The following is a 22,614-nucleotide window of genomic DNA, read 5'->3' on the forward strand; positions in this document are numbered from 1 at the left end:
TCGTGGGGTCATTCATCATGGTGTCAGAAGCGATCAGAAGCAAACGATATTCCCTCCTGGCTACCATTTAATAAATTTTTAATTCTTTTCAATGCTGGTGTTTTTAACCACAAGCCACATGTGTTCTTATACTCCTGAAAAAAAAAACATATTTGCCCAAACAGAATGAATGTACTTTTGATAATTTTCAAATAATACAACCAAAAGTTTGATTATGTTCTCCAAAGTGTTGGTTTTATAACCCCGATACAGATGCCATATATTTGTTTCCTTACGTCAGTGAATTTCTAACCACCACCCTAAACAACAGGCACAGAGAATACAGCAGCTCTACAAACAGTAGTACAACCTAAAGAAGACTTCCAGGATCCAAGAAACCAGCAAAAAGTAGATTTATAGCATCCCATTTGTCTTACTTTGTTTTCATACCACTGTCCACACTCAGCAGCCATACAACCAATGACATTTAGGAGAAATTCTGATACACAACACCACCCCTACCTATATACACACAATCTTATAATGTCAACACTATATATATATATGTATGCAAAAAACAAGAGGAATGACATTTTCCAACAGGCCTGACGCATCATATATCAGCTGATTCCCCTTGTTCGACCCCCTCAACGTCAGTCTCGACGCGGATCAACGCTGCAACACACACAGCAGCCTATAATGAAATATTCATGGGAGGGACAAATTTTATCGTCTTTGTGTAACATCGCGGGGAACCTGTTGTGAAGGGAAAGTCACTGTTAACAGTGGATTATCAACTCAGCCGGTGTTAATCCAGCTTGTGTAAGGTTTACATAATTGTATGTGGGTTTTTATGTAATACTGGAAAATGAGAAATATCAAGTTCTACTCACTTTTAGACTATAACAAAGCATTTTTTTTGTCAGTTAATAATAATTTTCCAAACACATTGAAATCACATTTTTTCTTAGAAAGGTTTAATATCTAGCATATGAATGAAAGATCAAGATGGTTAAACTGAGAAGGACGGGTCAGGGGGGGGGGTGGTCAGGGGAGAGGAAGAAGGATGATGGCTGAATGGGAGGGAAATTAAGGCCTGTTTTTATGGAGGGTTGATGTCATATGCTACCAGGATCTGAAACCTATTTAACCTTCTCTCTTTATTTATTTATTTTCTTCATATTTTCAAGGTAGAATGTTAACTCACTTCACATAGCTGAAAACAATGCCACTACTATTAGGTCATGCCATGAGACGTTCAATATTTTGTCATGTTTTGAGTTGGCACTTGCAAACCTATCGTCCATTACTGGAAATTAACATTGTAATCATTGAAGAAAAGCAACACAAAATTGAAGCACATATTTGGCTCAATGATGTCACAAAATGGACTTGATCAAGTCTTTGCCCTTGTGTACGTGTGAAGGAAAATTAAATCTGTGATATCTCCCAAATAATATAGTTTTCTTAAACTGTTTATGAAAGATGTTTGTGACACTTATCTTCCTCACATAGATCAATGATCGTGGCAAGGTTCGTGTCAACGTTAACAACATTAATGAACAAGTTTGATCAAAAATGTTCAAAGGCGGATGAAGTACTTTTGTGCCATAAAAATTGGGTCTTTGGTATTAAAACTGTTCATATGTCAAGTCTCAAATTATTCTATTCTTTTTTTTTTTCCCCTCCTTCATTTAGAAATGCAATATTTCTCTCATATTTATATCCTTATTGTTTTTTGAAATTGAATGCTACAACATCAAAGACATCTCCGTGTTCACACACGAATTTAATTAAAGGAAGACAAAAAGTCTATGAAACTATGCAGAGCTTATTAAGGACCTACAGGCGAGCCTTCAATGCAGGCTCTAGGCAATATAGCAGTGGTACGTAATAACATCATGAACTGACTAGAATAACCAATGAACTCTTCTCTGCTTGTCACAAGAAGCCTTGAAGAAGGTGATAAGAAATGAAAATAAAAGAAAAAAGAAGAAGTAATAATGTCATGCCATTAGCACAGCTAACAGTACATGGTCGGAATTACATAAAACACGAACATATATTTTTATATTTAAAAAAAAGAAGGGAAAAAAAGGGAGCTTGCATGACTGGAAGCAACATAGCGTGACAAGCAAATTAAATTTGTTCTTTGAAAAATGGTACATAATTTTTTAATTATCTGACAGACTTTTCTCACTGAAAAATTTGTTTTTGTAATAAACTAATTACATAAATGTTCTATTTAAAGAAAACTTTCAAATTAAATCACAATAATTTTGTTTCTTATATTATTTATTAATAAAGAAGCCATTTCTTGTATGTGTAGTTTACTTAATATATTACATCAATACACAAGAGACGATGTTTCATCTTTGTGCTAAACATATTTCCTGCTGATTTACCACAGAGTCTGTTTCGCATTCAAATTAAAACATGATGCAATAATGTCCTTATCTTTTAAATGGAATGAACCTCTCTTCCCTTCATAAAGTGTCGTCTTAGTTTTATGTACTTTTGATAATTTTCAAATAATACAAGCAAATATTTGATTATGTTCTCCAAAGTGTTGGTTTTATAACGCCGATAACAGATGCCATATATTATGTTCCTTACGTCAGTGAATTTTTTAACACCACCGTAAACAACAAGCATAGGATTACAGATTACAAAACAGTAGTATTTAACGTAGGGTTTCCTCGTGTTAAAACATGTGGTCATTGTTAGGTCAAAGGACCATCGTAAAGAGATATTTTAGATTTCAGTCGTACAACTTTCAAGCTACCAACAAAAGGAATCCTGCAATCTAATTACCTGGAGGTGGGAAAAGATTAATGTAGGGTTTCCTCGAGTTAAACACTTGGTCATTGTTAGTTCAAAGGACCATTGTAAAGAGATATTTTAGATCTCATTATATAACTATCAAGTTTATTTTAGATATAAATTTTAGATTTCAGTTATATAACTATCAAGCTACCAACAAAAGGAATCCTGCACTTGAATTACCTGGAGGCAGGGAAAAGATTAATGTAGGGTTTCCATGTGTTAAAACACATGGTCATTGTTAGTTCAAAGGAACATTGTAAAGAGAGAGTTTAGATTTCAGTTGTATAAATATCAAGCTACCAACGAAAGGAATCCTGCAATTGAAAAGAATAATGTAGGGTTTCCTCAAGTTAAAACGTGGTCATTGTTAGTTCAAACATGGCGCTATTACCAAAGGACCATTGTAAAGAGAGATTTTAGATTTCAGTTGTATAACTATCAAGCTACCAAACAAAATGACATCACATTTTCAAGAACTACATTTGAACTTTCTCGAGATTCAAAGCCACTGGTGGCACTGCATGTAAAACAGTTCTTGTTAACCAGAAATGTGGTATAAGTATATACACTAGCTATTCCACTAATCTGTCATTATCTCGGTGGACTTGCTAGTACGTCAAATAAAAACTGCCCCATACCCCCTTACTATGATAACAACGATAATAATCATTGACAGGACGGTACAACACCGTGACGGCATACGACAGAGCGGCCAGAGGGGTAGCACCACACAGACTCTGAGTTTAAATGAATTACACACTTCTGATGTGAGTCCCAAACCAAAACATATCAATCAAACTACAATATATCTTACAGCTCGGGGAGTTCTGGGAATAAAGTCTTCAACTCTGGGACGAGTTCAACAAGAAAACTCTGACGTAAAACTGGACGGCACTGTTCTAGAAAATACACGAAGAAGCATTATCAACTCTGTCAAAAAGGGAATTGTTTTGGAATGTTGCTAAGGACTGGTTAAAGAACTGGTTTAAGAAAAGCTCTCTAAGATATTTGAAAACATCGACTAATGACCTCTATTGCAGAGCTGCATCGTATAAAGTTTTATATGGAAAAACAATAAATCATGAAAACATGACTTCTATGTCACATATAAATCACATGAATAATACTGAGCTGAAATTTGCATCAATACTTCAATCTTTTAATGCTGTAGGTTAATCACTAGGGTCATTTACATTACCAATTTTGGATCAAACTACCTCTCTTCTCTGAGAGTGTACACTATCTCATTATTCAATATAATCACATTTTCCGTCACATTAATACATTTTATGGCCTAAAGAAGCAGATTTTCCTGTTTATTCCCCATAGATCTATCATTTAGTATGGTTTCATAACTGTATATATTTTTTTTTGGTTTATAATAAAATTTGTTCATAGGTGTTTTTTGAGTAGTTAATGTCTTATGGTCTCATATAGATCTAAATTTAAGTCTCATAAATGAAATTACTCTTTAAGTCTGCACTGATATTCTCTGTGTTTCAAAGTATTTAACTCCTATTAAATCCCCTCCCATGCACAGATGTACATTTAGTTCCATAAGTACATCCACTGTACATCAATCACTGTTATATTAATACTGCACATGTTTTGAGTTTGGTTTGCCCCATTATTCTGTCCGACTGTAGATGTAAACCAACACGTTAATACTTGAATATCAATCGTCTTAGATTACATCAATACCAATCTTGTCCGCAGGACTTAACCTGCCCTCCCATAACAATTAACATACACAGCCTCATTTATAACTGAATATCAATGTTAAGGTTAACATTCAATGCAGAACATATTTGCAGTATTTTTAAGCCTTAATCTCTCATGTATATATGTACATAGTCTCATACACTAATGTTTAACTCATACCCTCTGTGTTCCAGCTACATATTTTACATTAGTTATTCAGTGTGTGTAGAGAATCTATTTCAAATGCCCTGGTAACTGTTAAAATATCCAGCTTTTCAGTTCCATTCTGTTTTTCTTTATTTTCCCCTGTAAAATCTTTCATTATGATACTTTTCAAGTCGGCTTAATTGATTGGATGATATTGCTGATTCATTTGTCTCCCCCTTCCGGGCATTTACTTTGCATCTATAACTTAACGTTTATTTTCACGATTTGAAACTATGACTTTATCAAAAGGAAAAAAGAAAATAGTGATTGAAGAAAGGCAAAGGTTCCCCTCCCCCCCCCCCCCCGCCCATTTTTCTCATCCACATTAGGCAAACACTTGTCCCTCAGTTTTTATCATGAATGGAATAGTTTCGTCACTTACATTGAGAAGAGTGAAAATGGCTTTTAAAATAGTCTTTGATGGGCACTTTGTAGTCATGGCGACATGATTTAAGGTGATCTGTTTTCATTCTTATGAATGATCTTTAAGGATAAGGATTTGGTTTCTTTTGGATTCAATTTCTTTCTCTTCATCACATTTCCCTCTTTTCTTCCATATCGTCACAGTCAAAATTTGATCTTTCTTCTGTCTCTTTATATAGAAGGGTTTAATGGTTGCAGTGGTTAACTGCCTGATTGTGTTTCAATGAAAAAGTCTTACTCCGAAAACTACTGACGAGAGCTTAGCTTGAAATAAATCCTGTCAGAATTTTTGGGGGAAAAGGTGGATCTTTGTCTCCTGTATATGAATGAGCATGAATCCTCTAACAGGATTTGAATACAACACTTTCTGATGCTTATAAAGGGGACTTTGCATGATTCCTATAGGTCGGTTTCACGCTTACTTGGATGAAAATAACAAACAGGGGATTACCTTACAGTATATGAGCGGTATTACGATAGGACTTGATGGTGAAAATCTTAGTTTCCCAGTTAGACAGTCAAGTGTTACTACTATATACTCTGCATTATATCATGTGAATGGATGATGCCAAGCTTACAATATGTCAATGATGTAAATTTTATTTAAAAGTAACATGAATTAAACAAATTTACCTAACAAGGTAGACAATTTGAAGAAGAATATCTCCTAGTTTATGATGCTATACGTTCAAACACAACCAAATTGTGATATCTAACTCAGCTCCCTCATACCTCCTCCCCCCCCCCCCCCCGACCTCTCCATCTCTCTCTCCCCATCCTTCACTGATCAGTGAGCTATTCTTCTTAATATCCACTAACCAAAAACTAGCTTCTACAGCTGATAACCATTCTCCTTGCTCGTAGTGTACTGTACAGCCATGGACGTATATTCCATTCTTAGTTGTACCTATTATACAATGTTTTGCTGCATCATCTTCACCTGCTGGACACTGCAACACAGTACAATATCTATTGGAAAGGCCTGGCATGCTATACAGCTTCACAGGAGTCCTTTATGGGGTTTTTACACATCTCCGTAAAACATGCCACCGACTATTAGTCCAAACGTTCATTGTAGAATACCCACAATAATTAGGCAACATCAAATAGTTACAACATGTGTATACAGTATAATACATGCGCGAGGCTCAATCAGTGTGGAAAAAAAGGTTGCTATGGCAATAGACTTTCTTCATGTGTCTGAAGCACTGTGAAATATATTGTGTACTGCTATGTCTGTGGGACTTCACACACAAAATTCACAGTTATAATTCGCATAGCAAAGTCTATCAGAATATAGCATACGTATGAGGGTAGCTTAAGTAAGGGAATGGAATTTGCGAATGATTAAATGTGTGCGTGCATACGCGTGTGTGTGTGTGGATCTGCCTACAGCTAAAACATACATATGAAAGAATTACATCACATCACTGTGAACCAAATTTTAAAAGTAACTTCGTCTTATTGCAAACTGGCAAAGAAAGCGAGGGAGCAGATTTTGAAATTTGACATATTTGCTGCAAATTTTGAAACCTTTCCAGTAACGTTTATTTAGAGTTCTGCCGATAAATTCATTTCTTCTAACATCATAAAGACCAAAGTTTCCATATTAAAGTATGTTTTCCATATACCACACTCTAAATGAGTCCTAAAACCTTTTATTTCCTGTTTTGTTTGTCTTTTTTTCACTTGGGACTGTCAAACTACAGTACTTCCCTTCGTGAGATAATCAAGGGGTTTCTCACTCATGCAGGCATGCTTGCATACAACCTGGTAGGACCCTGTTTCACTCTGCAAGAGATGCCTGTCATACGTATAATTTTGTCGGAGAGTAAAGCGACTGTTTCCGTTGCTTTGCGAAACTAGCCTTGGACCCAGAAAGATTGACCAACAATTTTGTCTGAATGACAATATTGCTTTGTCTGACAATCTCAAGGTTTTTCCATTTTTTTTCAATAAATGCATTTACTGTTAATAATAATGAGCTAATCGTCCTTCTAACGACCTCAAATTGGGTAGCTTTTGGTATTTCTGTAGAAGTGATTGAAAGAGAGCTACCACAGACGGTGGTCGGATCGAAGGACGATAGCAAGTATCAGATATACATAGTAAGTATTAGATAATGAGTTTTGAGCGTTGAACCGATCATAAAGTACTCCATACTCACCAGGAGTTGGAGGCGTTGATCCTCTGGAGTTGTTTCGTGAGTTAGCCAGGGTGAAGTCGCCCAGGTTGGAGGTGGAGCTGAGACCACTGGTAGACCTGCTGTGACGGGTATGAGAGGTATGACTAAGTCTGTTCTTGCCCATTTGAGATGGCAAGGTGGCAGATTTGGTTTGCAGAAATGATAGTCCTGGAAGGCTCGAAAAGCTGGTTTTACCGAGCGGTGATGCGGGTGCACTGCTGTATCTTTATTAACATACCAGCCGAGCAAAATTCATGCATGAATGCCACACAGGAAGGGGTGGGACACGATATGAACAATTGACGGGCACACCGAGTGTTGGGGACGTGCCATTTAATAATTGTTACACAAACATCATGCACCAATTTTTTTTTTTTTTTTTTTAGGTGGGATGGGTTTTTTTTTTGCAATCAAATGTGCCACCATATTATATAATATAATTACATCCAAATGTTGCATCCATATTCAATAACCAATTTGATAAAACCCCAACAAATGTTTTGTTGAAAAGCAAGTAGGAAAGGAAACAAAAAGCAGTGACAGCAAAGCCAAAAATGAAAAAGAAACGCAAAGAAACAGAGAAAAACAAAACATATCAGTCAAATCAGAAATAACCATTTCAGTCAACAATATAAACCCATTTTTATAGGAATATATGCAAAGTTTTGTGCCAAGAGCATTTCAGAATATAGCCATTCAAAGTTATGAAAGTAAAAGGTTCAATTTTAATTTTTTTTTTATAAGATTCCGGTTTGTTATTTATTGTTTTTTTTTATAAGAAGAAGATGATGAAGAAAAAGACGTTTACAGAATTATGATTAATTTAGTGCCATGAAGTTTACAAATAATGTGATCGTCCCAAATTACAAAAGTGTGAGAAATAGGTGAATAAATTTTAGCCAAAAGATTGGCAGATTATTGTGGCCAGTTTGGTAACGTTAGAAAAGGTTAAATAATAAATGCAGGCAAAGAAAAAGAAGGGGGAGAGATAAAAAGAGAAACAAAGCAACTTGTTAAAAAGAGAAGAACAAAATATGCAAAAATATGCAAACATATGTAAATGATGCCACAACAACAACAAACAACAGGTGCTCTCAAAGTGTGATATGCCTGTTTGTATCTTGGGAAGTATACACAGCTGCCTTAAAATCTGGTCACTCTATGTCTCTCATTATGGGGGGGAGTGGGGTAAAGAGGAGGAGGGAGGACTCTTTTTTTTGGAGGGGAAGGGTAACAATGCTACAAATTATAACCTCATTTACAATTTACAAAGTCTGACAAATTTCTCACAAGTAATTGATTGTTCTCGACCAAAGATCTGCTTGCTAAAGCATCTAAAAATGACCAGATGTTTTGACCTAGCTTTCTCTCTTCGGCCATTCTCCCACAAAACTTTCTCAGTATTCAAAATATTCAGAAAAAACTCAACAGGAATTAGAAATATTGACAGGTTTCTCTTTTGGAGAGAGAAATCCAATCTGGGAAAGGTTATTTTTTTGCCCCCATCAGCTACAACCTTTAAAGTTTGAAATATATTTCAAGTTTATTTTTATCTTTACTTAAAATTCCTCATTATTAACAAAACTTGCTTGTGTAAACAATATTTAAATTTCAAAATTTTCAACCTACCTCTACTCCATAGATTTTCCCTTATTTTACATCCGGTTTCTAAATTAAGTTTTTGTTCTTGTCACTTAAAATTCTGTCATTTTGAACAGACATTTTAAGTTCAGTTGCTTACATTACAATTCCAATCTATTTCTGCTTCCTTTCATCGGCCACTGCTTTTGCGAGAATTCTTCCCTCCCACTAGGTTACTAACTTCGTTCTTAACTTGTTTATTTATGACAACTAGAATGACTATTTTGGTTCAGAAAAGGTTATATCAAGATTACTGTAAGGCATTATTGCACCAAAATAGCACCTATAATAAAGGGCAAAAATGATTGCTTTTCACCACAGATCAGAGAAACATCAGTTCAAAATTAGCTTGGAGAACAAGGAAAAAACGTCCGGCAAAAAGTTTGCTTTTGGAGAAGGATATGGCGTTGAGTCAAAAGTATCAAGTGGGATTGTTATAGCCCGAGTATTCTAAATAATTAAACAAATTGTTGGCAAAGATTAATTCAACTTAAACCAATTAATCCTAATCATTAATTTGCCTGAAAAAATAGCATTTTTCGATGACAAGCATTAACCAAACAAGGAGTAAAAAAAAATACAGGAACAGTGGAATTGTAAGCCAACTTTTACTCTTTTATACTTCAAGCCCCTATCCCTCCTCTCCCCCCCCCCCCCCCCCTCTGGATTATGGATTTTCTGTCCCCTTTCCTTCAAATCAAAATTGAAGGGAAAAAATGGAAAAAATTCAAGAACTGATTTGTTATTTTATACATTATAGAGGGAACACACTAATTTGAAACTTTCTGGACTGAACAATCTTGAAATGAAAAATGTAATATGACAACAACAAATTGTTTCTCCATGTCAAATTCACAGATTAACAAATATCTTCATTTAACTGAATTCAGGGCCTTTGAAGACAAACTAAAGCTATTGTCAAGTTATAAATCTGGAACCATAGAAAAAATGTCATTTTTATACTTGTGATGAGAAGCTTACTTCCACGGTATTTTTTGCTGATCAGTTTATCTTCCATATAAATTTATTAACTTCATGCAGCTGAGTTTCCAAGAAAACTGCCTAATGTGTGGAATTAAAATTAACAACAATGTGACATCAAAAAAAAAAAATAATAATAATAATAATAAATAAATAAGATGAAAAAGAAAACATTTTAAAAAACAAGAGAGATTGTACTAGGCACAACATATTGACAAAAACATCAGAGAAAACTATTCAAAGAGAGAGTGAGAGAGCAAAAAGCACAGAAGAAAATTGAACAGACTGCCCGTCTGGGCCAATCAAAAAGCAGTTGAATACAAAATGTCAATACATGAATTCAGTTGTAAAGTGAATGCACGATTAATTAAACCGAAAACAAAAATAAATAAAAAGGCTCCTGGCAGCAGGTTATAAAGCAAAGCTTTCAAGCCTCTCCCTCCATTCCTTCCACCCTCCCCCCCCCCCCCCCAATTGTCCCATTCTTCCCTCCCTCTTCCCCTGATGAACTTCCAACTTTGCAGACATTTTGAACCTTCAAAAACTTATTTCAGATGTCTTGCATACAGTACCATCCACACAATTACTAAAGAAAACCTCCATTTTGTGTTATACTGTTAAATTTAATTCAGTTCCATAAATTATGACCACAGAATATCAATCATCAACAGAACTGTAACACAACGTCACACAACGTTGGGCTGTCAATAATAAATTTATGAGGGAAAGACATACATCGATTGAGCTGCATATTGCATTGAAATTTGTTATAGTCTGGAAATAAATTCTCCTTTGTAAACACGAAAGACAAAATATTTCAATACACTATCTGATGCTTTAGTCCCCCCCCTCCCTCCCACCTCCCCTAAAGAAAATTGGAACAGGGGGAAATATCCCGCATTGGGACTCAAAACGAGTCAACATGATAAGCAAAAAACCAATACTGTTGTAACCACAACGATCACTTATAATTCATATGCCAAAGTATATAGAATTATGTGTGAATATTTTTAAATCAGTTTATAGTCAGAATTCCAATGCAAAAATGCGGCTTTCATCTATGCATGTAATGACATACTAAAAATGACACTGTGAAACACCTGTTATCATATTTCACAAGATAAGCCCATGAAAATGCATTGATATGCATCCAGTTTGCACCAATTCAGTGAAAAAAGGAAAATCAATACAAGTATCACTATATGTTTGCATTCATAAATTCTGTGAATTTACAAATAATGATACATGCACATATATATGTACCCAGTGACTGCATACACATGTGTTGTATACATATGTGTATTATATATATGTGTGACTAGATATAACAGACATTGTACTTGATCAAAGTGGTATTCATATATGTGAAGAAATATCTTTTGGGGCAGAATATTAATTTCGCACGACTACGACATCATTTACATAATGTGTGATGATAACGTGAGTAAATCTTTGCTTCTGTTGATTAAACAGAAACAGACAACTCGTTGTCCTACCTACCCTAGCTCTTCATAGTAAAGGCGTTTTTCCTCTTCTTCTTTTGGTTTTTTTTTTTGTTTCGTGTTCTTGTATATATTGGAAAGTTTCAAAACTTCTTATCCCCAGCAACTCAAACAAACAAAATTTCTTATACTGGATCAATATATGGATCATGATTCCATTTCTACAGGTTCTAAAAATTGACTCCATCTTCCCACAAAGTCTTAAATATCATCTCTCCCCTGTCCCACTGACTCTGGAAGTTCATGAAATATCTCAAACTCCACCCCCCCCCCACCGTCTGCGCTTCCCTTCTGACTTATTCATAAATATAGGACATATATTGAGTGAGTCTTTTGTAAATGACTCACACTGATGAACCAATGGCTTGAAATATTAACGTTCCTGAGACTTTCTATATTCTTCATTAACTATTGACATGTCATAAATGTGTCAACTGGAATATCCATGATGGATGGTTGTTTGATATGTGTGTGTGCTACATATCTCGTTTACCAACGTTGCCAATATATAAATGTGCGTCCAAGAGATGCAAAGAGCGTACAAATTGTGTCAAACGGCCTCCACCGACTCGTCAAGTCCAAATGGAAGTTAAAATTCGAAAGTTTAAATGTAGCCTTTTAATGGCTTAAACCCTTTTGAAGTGCTTTAATCAAATCCCCAGGTGATTCCTGCATAATGCATTTTCATTATCAGGTCGGGCTTTTTACCATTGACTGTTCATTACTGTCCTAATCCCTGAGAATGATGATAGCCACAAGTTCCACAGGCATAGCTGCTTGGAACTTCCGCTAAAAATCTGAGTTTTTGGATTCTTTCAGTTCCAGGTAATGAGTTAAGAGATGTATTAATGATATTAGTTTTGTCCTGCAAGTCACCTACTTGACCTGAGTGACCTTAGGTCACACTGCTTGTTAATGAGTTAAAAGATGCCTTAGGTCACCACTGCTTGATAATGAGTTAAAAGATGTATTATAGATATATTTTTGTCCTGAAAGTCCCTGGAATCTACAGTGACCTTAGGTCACACTGCTTGTTAATGTCTTGCCAGATGCATTATAGATGTGTAGTTTTGTCCTGCAAGTCACTGAACATAACATTGGATGAATACTTTCTTCCTCTGATGACATAACGAAAATGATCAAAGAGACACTCACTTTAAAAGTTTACTCCGACTTCCGGATGCATGTAGCTTCATATTTTCTAATTTGGCTGGGCTGGGTATGAAGCCAACGTCTGCGCCTTCTCTCACTAATTTACCTATCCACCAGTCATTATTGTATTTCTGCAAGACAAGAAAACAAAAAATGAAAGAAAATAGTTACAAATGCTTTCAGTACTCTACAGTTTCTCCTTGAAGTACCTCTTTACCAAAACAAAATCACAAAACTAAAGTAACCCTCTCTTTTTACGAATCAGAAAATAAAACATTAAACATTTGTTAAACTTGTGGGACTACTGGCGTATATTGTGTACACAAAATTGTACTTTTTTATAAGTTAGTCATTGCGACATCAAATTACATGTCAGTATTGCATGCCTTGGTGACAGATATATACCAGTGCACATGAGAGCTTTAAATTTGAGAGCCTAGCATGATTCTTAATCCTACATACATGCCCCCCCCCCCAAAAAAAAGAGGGAAAAAACGAATTTAATCACACAGGAGGCAATGGTTTGTTGTCCAGGAGAATTTGACTGATGACATGTGCTCACAAGTAGAAAGGAATTTTTTATTTGGTCGGTATAGAGGTGTGGATCACATGATCAATAGTGATGACGTGAGTGGCCAACACCATCGAGCCTAACCATCCCCCTATCACAATCAAACAACAGCTTTACATCTGACTGATCTCCCTCTGGAATCTTTCCAAATTAACCAGGGAGAACAAAATTGGATTTTGAGACGACACAAGATGGATACACATTGCAGGTGGTCGATCAACCGTTACAGATGAATTCACAGGTAACTCTTTTTTTCTCCTTGCGGGAGAAAACAAACAAGTCCGTTACCATGGTCACAATTTCTTCGCAACTCATATAGAGAGCAGTAATTGCCATTTGGAAAGGAAGGAAACGAACCAGCGATAACCTTTACAAAGTTTTTGTCATTCATGTCGTTTGTGCATTTCCAACAAACTCTAATAACAGCTAGCTTTTGATACCAACGTCCCGACCGGAGTTGTTTCGCGTAATATGTTTTGATCTCAGACAAGGATTACGAGGCTTGGTTGGATTTTTCTTGGCTGTTGCAACGAAGCAGGGCAAATTTTCAAGATTCATCCAAGATGACCAAATTTTGTCCGGCAAATGACTAGTCATTTACATTAAATTCAGATTGCATTGCAACTAAATATCCCCAAATGGGTCAAATGATAAATTGGTAGCATCCTCCATCACTTTGGACATACTGATATGAAATTATCCAGAAAAATGTGGAAGATCCATGATCCACCTGAAGGGGGAGTTCTATTCACCAAACCTACACATTTCTCCTTTAGTGTAAATTCTCTGTTAGTTTGGTACATTTGTTCATAGCGACCAAATTTGCTGTTCGGTCAACCAAAAAAGTAAGACCTGGATTTCTGAAGAAACAACCAGCAAAAAAACCCTTAAAAATTTGCCTTGTGACAGCAACAATCACTTCCTAAAACCCTGTTCAAAATTCTGTCACAATTTGAATCAAGTCACTTTTTGTGCTTTTCTTTGCAGCCCGCTAAAAATTGCGACGGCTTCTTTTGTTGTTGGAAATAGCTTTAACTTTGTACTGCAATGCTGTAGTGATATGAATGATATGCAAGGTCACTTCAGATGCCTGAAAGAGCCATCACGGCTGTTGAACTCCACTTAGTCCAACAAGTCCTCTCAGCTAGGAAACTTAAATACATTTTCAATATCGTTATGAAGTACCATCGCTTTTGACCGTAGAAATTTGAGAATATTTTCCCCCCCCCCCTTCTTCTTTCCAAAGAGCTCTGTTATCATGCAATGTATCAAAAACCTACTTGTTTAGAAAAGCTTGATAAAATCTCAAATAAACCATGTTTTAATTTAATTTCAGGAAATCAAGCCATCAGGCAGAATGACTTTCAACTGTATCTTAACATTAATGTAACACCGGGTGAACTCTCATACATGGCTATGAGAACCTTCTTTCAGTTCATAGATGCTAAGAATGTTGCCAACCCTTCATCACATCAAAGTTTTAGAAGTGACAGATTGTCACGAAGCAATAAATTTTCTTTCAACTTTTCATGTGATTGACTTTGCGTCACTACAACTGCAAAAATACAAACAGATGACATCGTCAACAGAGAAACTGTGAAACAACACCAAGTTGGGACAATTTCCTCTGTATTGTAATTTTCATGTCCCGCTTCAAGGCACTCTGTATTGTCAGTATGAGCAGTATGAATATCATGTTTCTATCAGATAAAGGTTAGGAACTGTTTGTAGTGTCAGTACGAGTGCTTTGAAGCATGATATGGGAGGACAGTTTAGAGAGGTATTAGCACAATTAGGTAATCATCCCAACTGGCTGGGAACAGATATTGCCATCAAGAAAGGACTCATTACAGTGCAGCCCCTGAACCGGTTTCATTAACGTAACGTACGTCACTGGTTTGATTCCTGTTCCATAGCCTGTAGATTCTTCCATTGCAACAAAAATTGTTTTTGTTTTGCTACATGAAATTAATCACTAGCTTCAACACCGTTGGGAAACTACACAGCGAGATTGATCAATTGCATATGACACAGAAGTAGGGATGAGCCTGATGTATCAAAGAAATCACGGAACTTTTGCAAAAATTGCGGTATAGGCTCCAGTTTGTGTATGCTACAGTGTGTTAGGATAATAGTTTTTGTCCCCGAGGTAGAACTGAAATCACAGATATTCCGTGAATTGCCTGTAGAAGCAAATTTTAAGGCGGATTAGAACGTAACTGTAAACAATGGTTCTTAACCTATTGACAGTGACATCCTGCAACCGAAGGAAAAACTATACATTGCTAAAAGAAAAGAAAAACCTTCCAAAAATAGAGAAACAGCCTTTGAAATAGGCTTTTCGTAGCTTTTAGACGAGGACGAGATAGACATGATGAATATGCACAGTTTTGCCTAAATCCCTCTGTGACGTCAAAGCTGAAATGATTCGCTACCAGTATTCTCATCATACTTAAAATTGTCAAACTTTGACATTTTGTGCAGACTGAGAGTTTCTCTGTGGACTGACCACACACCACGATGGCTTATTTTTTACTAGTAAGATGACAAATTCTGAAATTTACAGTGAGTATTGTTCTCATTATGTTTCTTAACTAAAATGCATGATTTGTCTATAAAAGTTTCTCAAACATGATAAGTTAACTCTTATACTGCAGATTTTTTTAATGGATTTTTGGAGAGTTCCGATAGGTGCCTTACACTGATTCACCTCGTATTTAGCTCTTCATTCTAAATAAATCCATAGTTTATCTCCCAGATTTCCCAATAATTTGTTCCAAATTCTACCTTATACGTCTTGCCTAGCACTTTTTTTCTTCTACCATCTCAATTGGTTTCTTCTTGTTGGAAGGTAAAAATTGCAAAGACCTTTTGTGACGTTCATTTTAAATCGTCTTTCCTTTTCGTCTTCATCATTTTACCATAAATAATGCATGTGTCATCCGTTACCATAATTTGAGTACATCACTAGTCACCATAGTACACTCACCCTTTTCCTGTACGCGCCGATTTACTGCCATCTCGTGCAAAACGATTTGAATAAATAATACAAAAGTACTTTCTTTCTGCTTGATTCCTTGACATTGTTTTTTTTCCTTCTTACCCTTCCTAGGTTACTATCCAGTCTGCCTGTACATTGCTAATGGACCTCATATTAAAAAACAAATTGACCAAAATTACCAGATGTCGGAAGAGAATGTCAAGGGTAAATGTCAAAATTTGCAAAATGTGAAAAAAGGATGACTCCAGGCGAAATGACTCCACCGATTTGGAAATACATCTTCTATCACTGCAGGTTTAACTTCAAAACCACTCTCAGTATGAATGGCAAATTATCTCGCCAAAAGGAAAAATTACGTTCGATTTTTTAAAAGAACATTAAAAAATCAACTTTTTTTGTCACAGTAGGTTCCATTTCAATACCAAAATAATAGCATTTGAGAAATTATGTTTTGAACATTATCGGAGGGCTCATCGATCAAAGTGGCTGGCCTGCCTAGTTTAGCATACAGACCATTTAAATCAACTCCTTGGAAGCAATATATGAATACTAATACAAAAACCTTGTGTGGCCTTCAGCTAACAGGTTAACGAAGCATCGCATGTTAATGAGGCATCACATATTTTGTGAAGGACAAAATGTGCCATCTACTCTTTGAAGGTGCTATTGCTATTAGATGAATGAGTATGTTTTGGTTTTTTTTTTCCTTTTCTTGTAGAACAAAATTTGGAAGAGCATTAATTAAAGGCTTCTAAAGTAACAGATCGAGGAATAGCAGGTATAAAGTGAGGAGCTGACATGATCACCAAGGCTTCTGATAGGAATTTATCTTGGAGACACTAAACATCATTTAAAGCTTAAATATCCTAAACTGATAAAACACAAGATACAGACTACAATGTAAATCTCTTTTAATTTAGCTGGGTCACATTAAAGTAAAAATTCCACCAAAGTCCATGCTAACTAGGGTTATACAGAAACCAATCAACTTGTTACATTCTGTTGTGCTAGCCATTAAACTCACTGGCTTTTAAAAAAAAAAAGTACAGATGATGTGAACAACAGCCAACAGAACCACAGCAAATATCACATTTAATGTAACTTTTGTATATAATATTATATAATATATAATATATATAATATTTCCAAAGTTTCTCAATTATACGGCTCTGATCTGGCCGAAAAAAATTTGGTATTGATCATGGTAAGATATCCTTCTGGATTTTATTCATCAAATGAAGATGAATTAGTAACCAAAGGTTCTTCCATTCACTACTTTTTAAAATTCTGTCTCAAGGACACCTTTTAATTTCAGTATCACTCACTCACAATGAGTACATGTACGAGAAAGTTTTCAATTATACTTTTCTCTCCTTTTTTATATCCTGTTTGTCATCTTTTGCAGTAAAAGATGTCTAGCAAGACTAATGGAACCCATTGTGACGGGATATTAGCATCAATTGATACGATATCTAAGATTTTTCACAATTAATGCGAAGAGGCTGCTTTTGAAGTGAGTGTAGTGCTCAAAGAATAGAGACGATTTGACATTTTGACATTATAAGAAGTAACAGCAAACTGTAGCCAGGCTAAAGGCTTTTCCTAGCTTCATGTGTGTATATATATATAAGAAATTATGTAATATATTTATTTCCATAATTGAACACGTAATCTACAGACACACGTGTACACTATCTCTCTTTGTCTTTCTCAATGAGTCTTATTCAGTACTTCAGCTTTTCAAGCGGTGTCCAAATAAAAGTGCTGGTATTACTAAGAAGGACTCACACATACATGCTATATATCTGTGTGGATGAAAGGAAACCGTTCTCCAGCATCTTCTAGTGATTTTGGAAGATTTCAAGTACTAGCTGATATTGCAATCATTGAAATAAGATTTAGCTTGTCAAGTCTAATTGCATTCCAACTATTGAATTGAAAGGGCCAAAAAAACAAAAACAAAAACAAACAAAAAAAAGAGGAAAATTTTCCACTGGTTGCATGTGACATGGTAAACAGTGCTAACGTTGTGAGGAGACAGGTAAACCAGGAAGCCTAATTATGAATATGTCCTCATGCGATGAAATTCTTAGGATTGAACAGAATCATTGAGCACTTGTTTGGGTACAAAAATCTAGGAGAGTAGTCTTTGTTTGATGAACTGCAAATTTATTTGCAGTATGGCTCAGTAGGCGACGGCTTAAAAGAACAGCTGGAAAACGCACCGAGAAAACATGAATTACAAATGATCTCCTGACATTCAATGGCAGACAAACAAATACAGAAAATAAAAACATAAGCTGCCTCATGTTACAAGTAAAATTTAGTCTTCCTCTATGAATGGAAATATTCACAGAAAAATGCAGAAATAAGAGAAAATCTGCCTGTTGAATTAGAATGTGAAACCTAAGAACTGGAGTTTGTTGTTGGCCGAGATTTTAAAGCTGATCTACTTACTTCTTTTATATGCAGAAAATCTTTTGCTTTGAAAGTTATGGCGTAGCCTGGGACAGGCGCATCATCGTCAATCGATCCATCGTAGGAAACATTTGTTCGAACTGCAAAGGCGACCGGCTTTGTCTGTCAATGAGCAAGAAGAATGGACAATGGCTCATGAATATTCATATCATTTAGTAAATTACTACTAAATGCATTCATTATAAATATGTACATCATTTTAGATTAAGATCAATACGATTAGAACTGTGATCTTTTTATATATCTCTTTGCTAAACAATTCAGAAATCTTCCTTCCACCACTGTAAGTCATGTTTCTATGGTTACATCTGACCAATCAGCACACTCTAAACCCAAAACACACTTTGAATCATTTAATGTTGAAAAGTGGAACAGTTTTTAAACGAGTCATCCCATTTCCAATTACTGTAACCCTTGACAACAATAGTGCACCTTTCGAATAAAACTAATTGAGAGAAACATTCAGCCTCATAAAAAAAAATTGCCTGTGGAAGAGAAACACTTTTCAGGATTTTATGTGTGACATCTTTTCCTCTGAAATGATGTCACCCTGCACCTGATTTCTTACTGTTGTGTTATTTTAATACTTGGCAAGGTTGACCAACTTGTATCTAAACTGTCCAACATTCAGCAAGTTCTAACCTTTCATCTATGTGTGACAAAAGAGATAACAATATTATTGTAAGAGAACTATGATACAAAAAGAGACCGAGACATTCCTACCAGGAAATTTTGTGACACACAGACAGACACATCGATACGAAAGTATAGTAACAGTGCTATGAAAGAATTTGACAGACGTGCATTCCTATCAAAGAATTGTGACAGACATGTTAGATGGATGCTTTCCTATGAGAGAATTGAGACAGATTTATGGAAAGAGGCATTACTATGAGAGAACATAGATGGATGGATGGATGGATTGATGGATGGATGGATTGATGGATGGATGGATTGATGGATGGATTGACTGATGGATGGATGGATGGATGGATGAATGGATTGATGGATGGATGGATGGATGGATGGATGGATGGATGGATGGATGGATGGATGGATGGATGGATTGACTGATGGATGGATGGATGGATGGATGGATGGATGGATGAATGGATTGATGGATGGATGGATGGATGGATGGATGGATGGATGGATGGATGGATGGATTGATGGATGGATGGATGGATGGATGGATGGATGGATGGATTGATGGATGGATGGATTGACTGATGGATGGATGGATTGATGGATGGATTGACTGATGGATGGATGGATTGATGGATGGATGGATTGATGGATGGATGGATGGATGGATGGATGGATGGATGGATGGATGGATGGATGGATGGATGGATGGATGGATGGATCGATGGATGGATCGATAGATGGATCGATAGATGGATAGATATTGTCATGTGAGAATTCAATTGCACTATTTTTATCCTATGAGTGTTACAAAAGTGCTTAAGAAACTATCCCTTTTAGCAATTTTCCTGAACAAATGGTTACTGCTTTTGACATCTCACTTAATAAGAATTGTTTTGACCTTTGACATGATCGTATCTGCAGGGATGTAAGTGCAGCCAAAAAAAAAAACCGGAAAACTATTCGGAGACCCCGGGTGAATGCCGTCCTAACACATCCTACTCCTAGCTCTGACTACTTACACACTATCGTTATGTTAGGCTAGCTCAGAAGTATTAGCGCTAACACATCTTACCCCTAGTTCTTACTACTTACACACTATCGTATGTTAGCCTAGCTCAAAGTTACGAATACGTCGCAGCGAACTACGGAATAAAAAACATTCGAACATTCGAATGCGATCACAAATATCGACTTTCATATGCGTATCCCGTAGATTTCCGCCGCTCACAAATATCACAAGCGTTAATTCCGAAAGTTATGTCGAGCACCAGCAGTTACGAAGATATTAATTAGCAGTCCAATCAATGTGAATTAGGCAAGGTTTTTCAACGACAGAAATGAGCTATGGCGATTTGAAGTTCGCACGTACGCAACGATATTCACATGGCACAATGTTGTACAGCGCAATGCGATGATGCGAAACAGGAATGGTATTTTGATTGATCGATGAGTGAAAGTTGAAGTTAGCTTGCTGCAACGAGCCAGGCATTTTTGCCGCGTTGTGTCTTTGATATTCGAACAATTTTGTGGAACTTTATTGGAATTAAAAAAAAACGGATTTCCGTAAAAATAAAGAAGACTTACATCCCTGTATCTGTCATTTAAATGATATCCCGAGTTAATCGATTAGGATTTGTTTTCAGTCAGCAGTTACAAGCAAAGTTTAGCAGCTTAACATAATCCCTTACCCTTGCTTTATCCAGCTGTCCAGCCGCTTGCTTCTCCGCATCTCTTCGGAGCGCCTCCCGTTCCTCATCTAAGGAAAGATCTGAGTCTGACGGCCTCCCATAATTGGAATCTTCAGACCCCTGAAACAGATAAAAAAAATTAATGTAAGTTACGTGAGCTTCCATCGCACAGGCTCTATCTAAGATACCGAGAGACAGGTCTCTAGAAAACCCAATCCCAAACCAAGCTTTTAACCCAATCATAATCAAATAATCAAAGAACTTGTGAATGTCACCCTAAATTAAGGTAAAAAAAACTCAGTTTCAAGATGCTGAAATAATAATGTAGTGATCAAACCAAATACAAACAATATTTATATCTTGCATGAATAACAATAATTTCAGATCAAGACTGAAAATTTGGTTATTTTTTTTACATTTATCACAATTAACTTCAGGATAAAAAAGACCAGATTCTAACCCAAAATCCAGCTTTCAACCAAAACAACTCAATACTCGCTCAACTGTTCCCCAATAACTGATCAAGAAGAAAAAAAAGGGAGAAAAAAACAACCCTTCTGCCTCCAGCTATGTCTTTCAATGTTACTATTAAAAACATCCTCCCACAAATAACGAATTTCTGCATAAATTAACATCTTCGGGGTTTTTTTTTTTTTTACGCAGTTGAAGAGAATACCACTTTCAATTCAATGCTAGCTAATATTGCATTCCCTGCCACGGCTTTCAACGCTATCAAATCAACAAGCAGAGCGAAATTTTATTTACTGTGTCATATGTTTACAAGTACAAGTTGCACACAGAATTTAATACAAATGTGTGGGCAGTAAGATCAGGTATACCCACATCCATATACTAAGATTAAAATGAGGAAAAGTTTGTATGAATTTAATACTGGCAGTTGACAATTGCAATTCATGGAAAAAATGTATGAGTCAGCTGTTTATGTTTACATGCTTCTGGTAATTTTAAATTGTACAGCAATAAGTTCTAAGTAATCATTAACAGTGTATACAGGCAATACCATTCTTAATTATCTAATAGCTGGGTTTAATTAAACTCTTCTCTTTCTTGTCTTTGGTTCACTTGAAATCAAAATGGCAAAATGTCAAGTACAAGATCTTTCGGTGACCGTAGCTCTCTGAATGCTGCACCACGTTTATGGGAACTCCCTCCCGGTTGAAATTAGGTCTTTAGATTGTGTTATATAATTTTCAGGCGCTGTCTTAAACTTTTCTTTTCTCTCAACACTAAGGTGTTGCACCTTCAGCACGCTTTACAACTTTTGCAGGAGTCTGTACTATATGTACTGTAAGACTAGTTATTATTCTTCTCATTATTATTGTTAAAAGGCCCCCCCCCCCACGTGTAGAGGTGGGGTAGACATGAGGCAGAAATGACATAGAGGGAAGGGGGTGACAAAAGGAAGTTCATTTAAGGTTTAGTAAGGTACAAAAGCTAGTGTAACTGTATGCTGTAACTGTATTGCTGTCAAATATACTCATATGATGAATACATGCATTCCACAGCTCTTACAAAATGTAAGTCCACGATGGAAAACTGGCTGGGACATGCCCTTCCATGCTATGATTTTGTTCAAATGATAAGGAATCATCATCAACTATAAAAGACTG

The 22,614-nt window shown here is 36.0% G+C and overlaps 1 protein-coding gene across 7 annotated transcripts in view; it reads right to left on the bottom strand.

Moving 5' to 3' along the window:
* Nucleotides 1-22,614, bottom strand: part of LOC139964547 (voltage-dependent L-type calcium channel subunit beta-1-like) — a 119,603-nt gene that overhangs the window by 25,084 nt on the left and 71,905 nt on the right. For 5 of the 7 annotated variants that reach the window (XM_071966188.1, XM_071966191.1, XM_071966192.1 and 2 more), the window contains 4 exons: nucleotides 20,984-21,103; nucleotides 18,627-18,749; nucleotides 12,601-12,728; nucleotides 7,304-7,545 (listed from right to left, as the gene is read on the bottom strand). In XM_071966188.1, coding sequence (XP_071822289.1) covers nucleotides 7,304-7,545; nucleotides 12,601-12,728; nucleotides 18,627-18,749; nucleotides 20,984-21,103 — 613 coding nt within the window. The remainder of the gene's footprint in view (nucleotides 1-7,303; nucleotides 7,546-12,600; nucleotides 12,729-18,626; nucleotides 18,750-20,983; nucleotides 21,104-22,614) is intronic. The other 2 variants (XM_071966195.1, XM_071966193.1) reach the window with 2 other exon arrangements.

This window comes from Apostichopus japonicus, chromosome 23, assembly GCF_037975245.1.
Source record: "Apostichopus japonicus isolate 1M-3 chromosome 23, ASM3797524v1, whole genome shotgun sequence".
NCBI classification, from domain to species: domain Eukaryota; kingdom Metazoa; phylum Echinodermata; class Holothuroidea; order Aspidochirotida; family Stichopodidae; genus Apostichopus; species Apostichopus japonicus.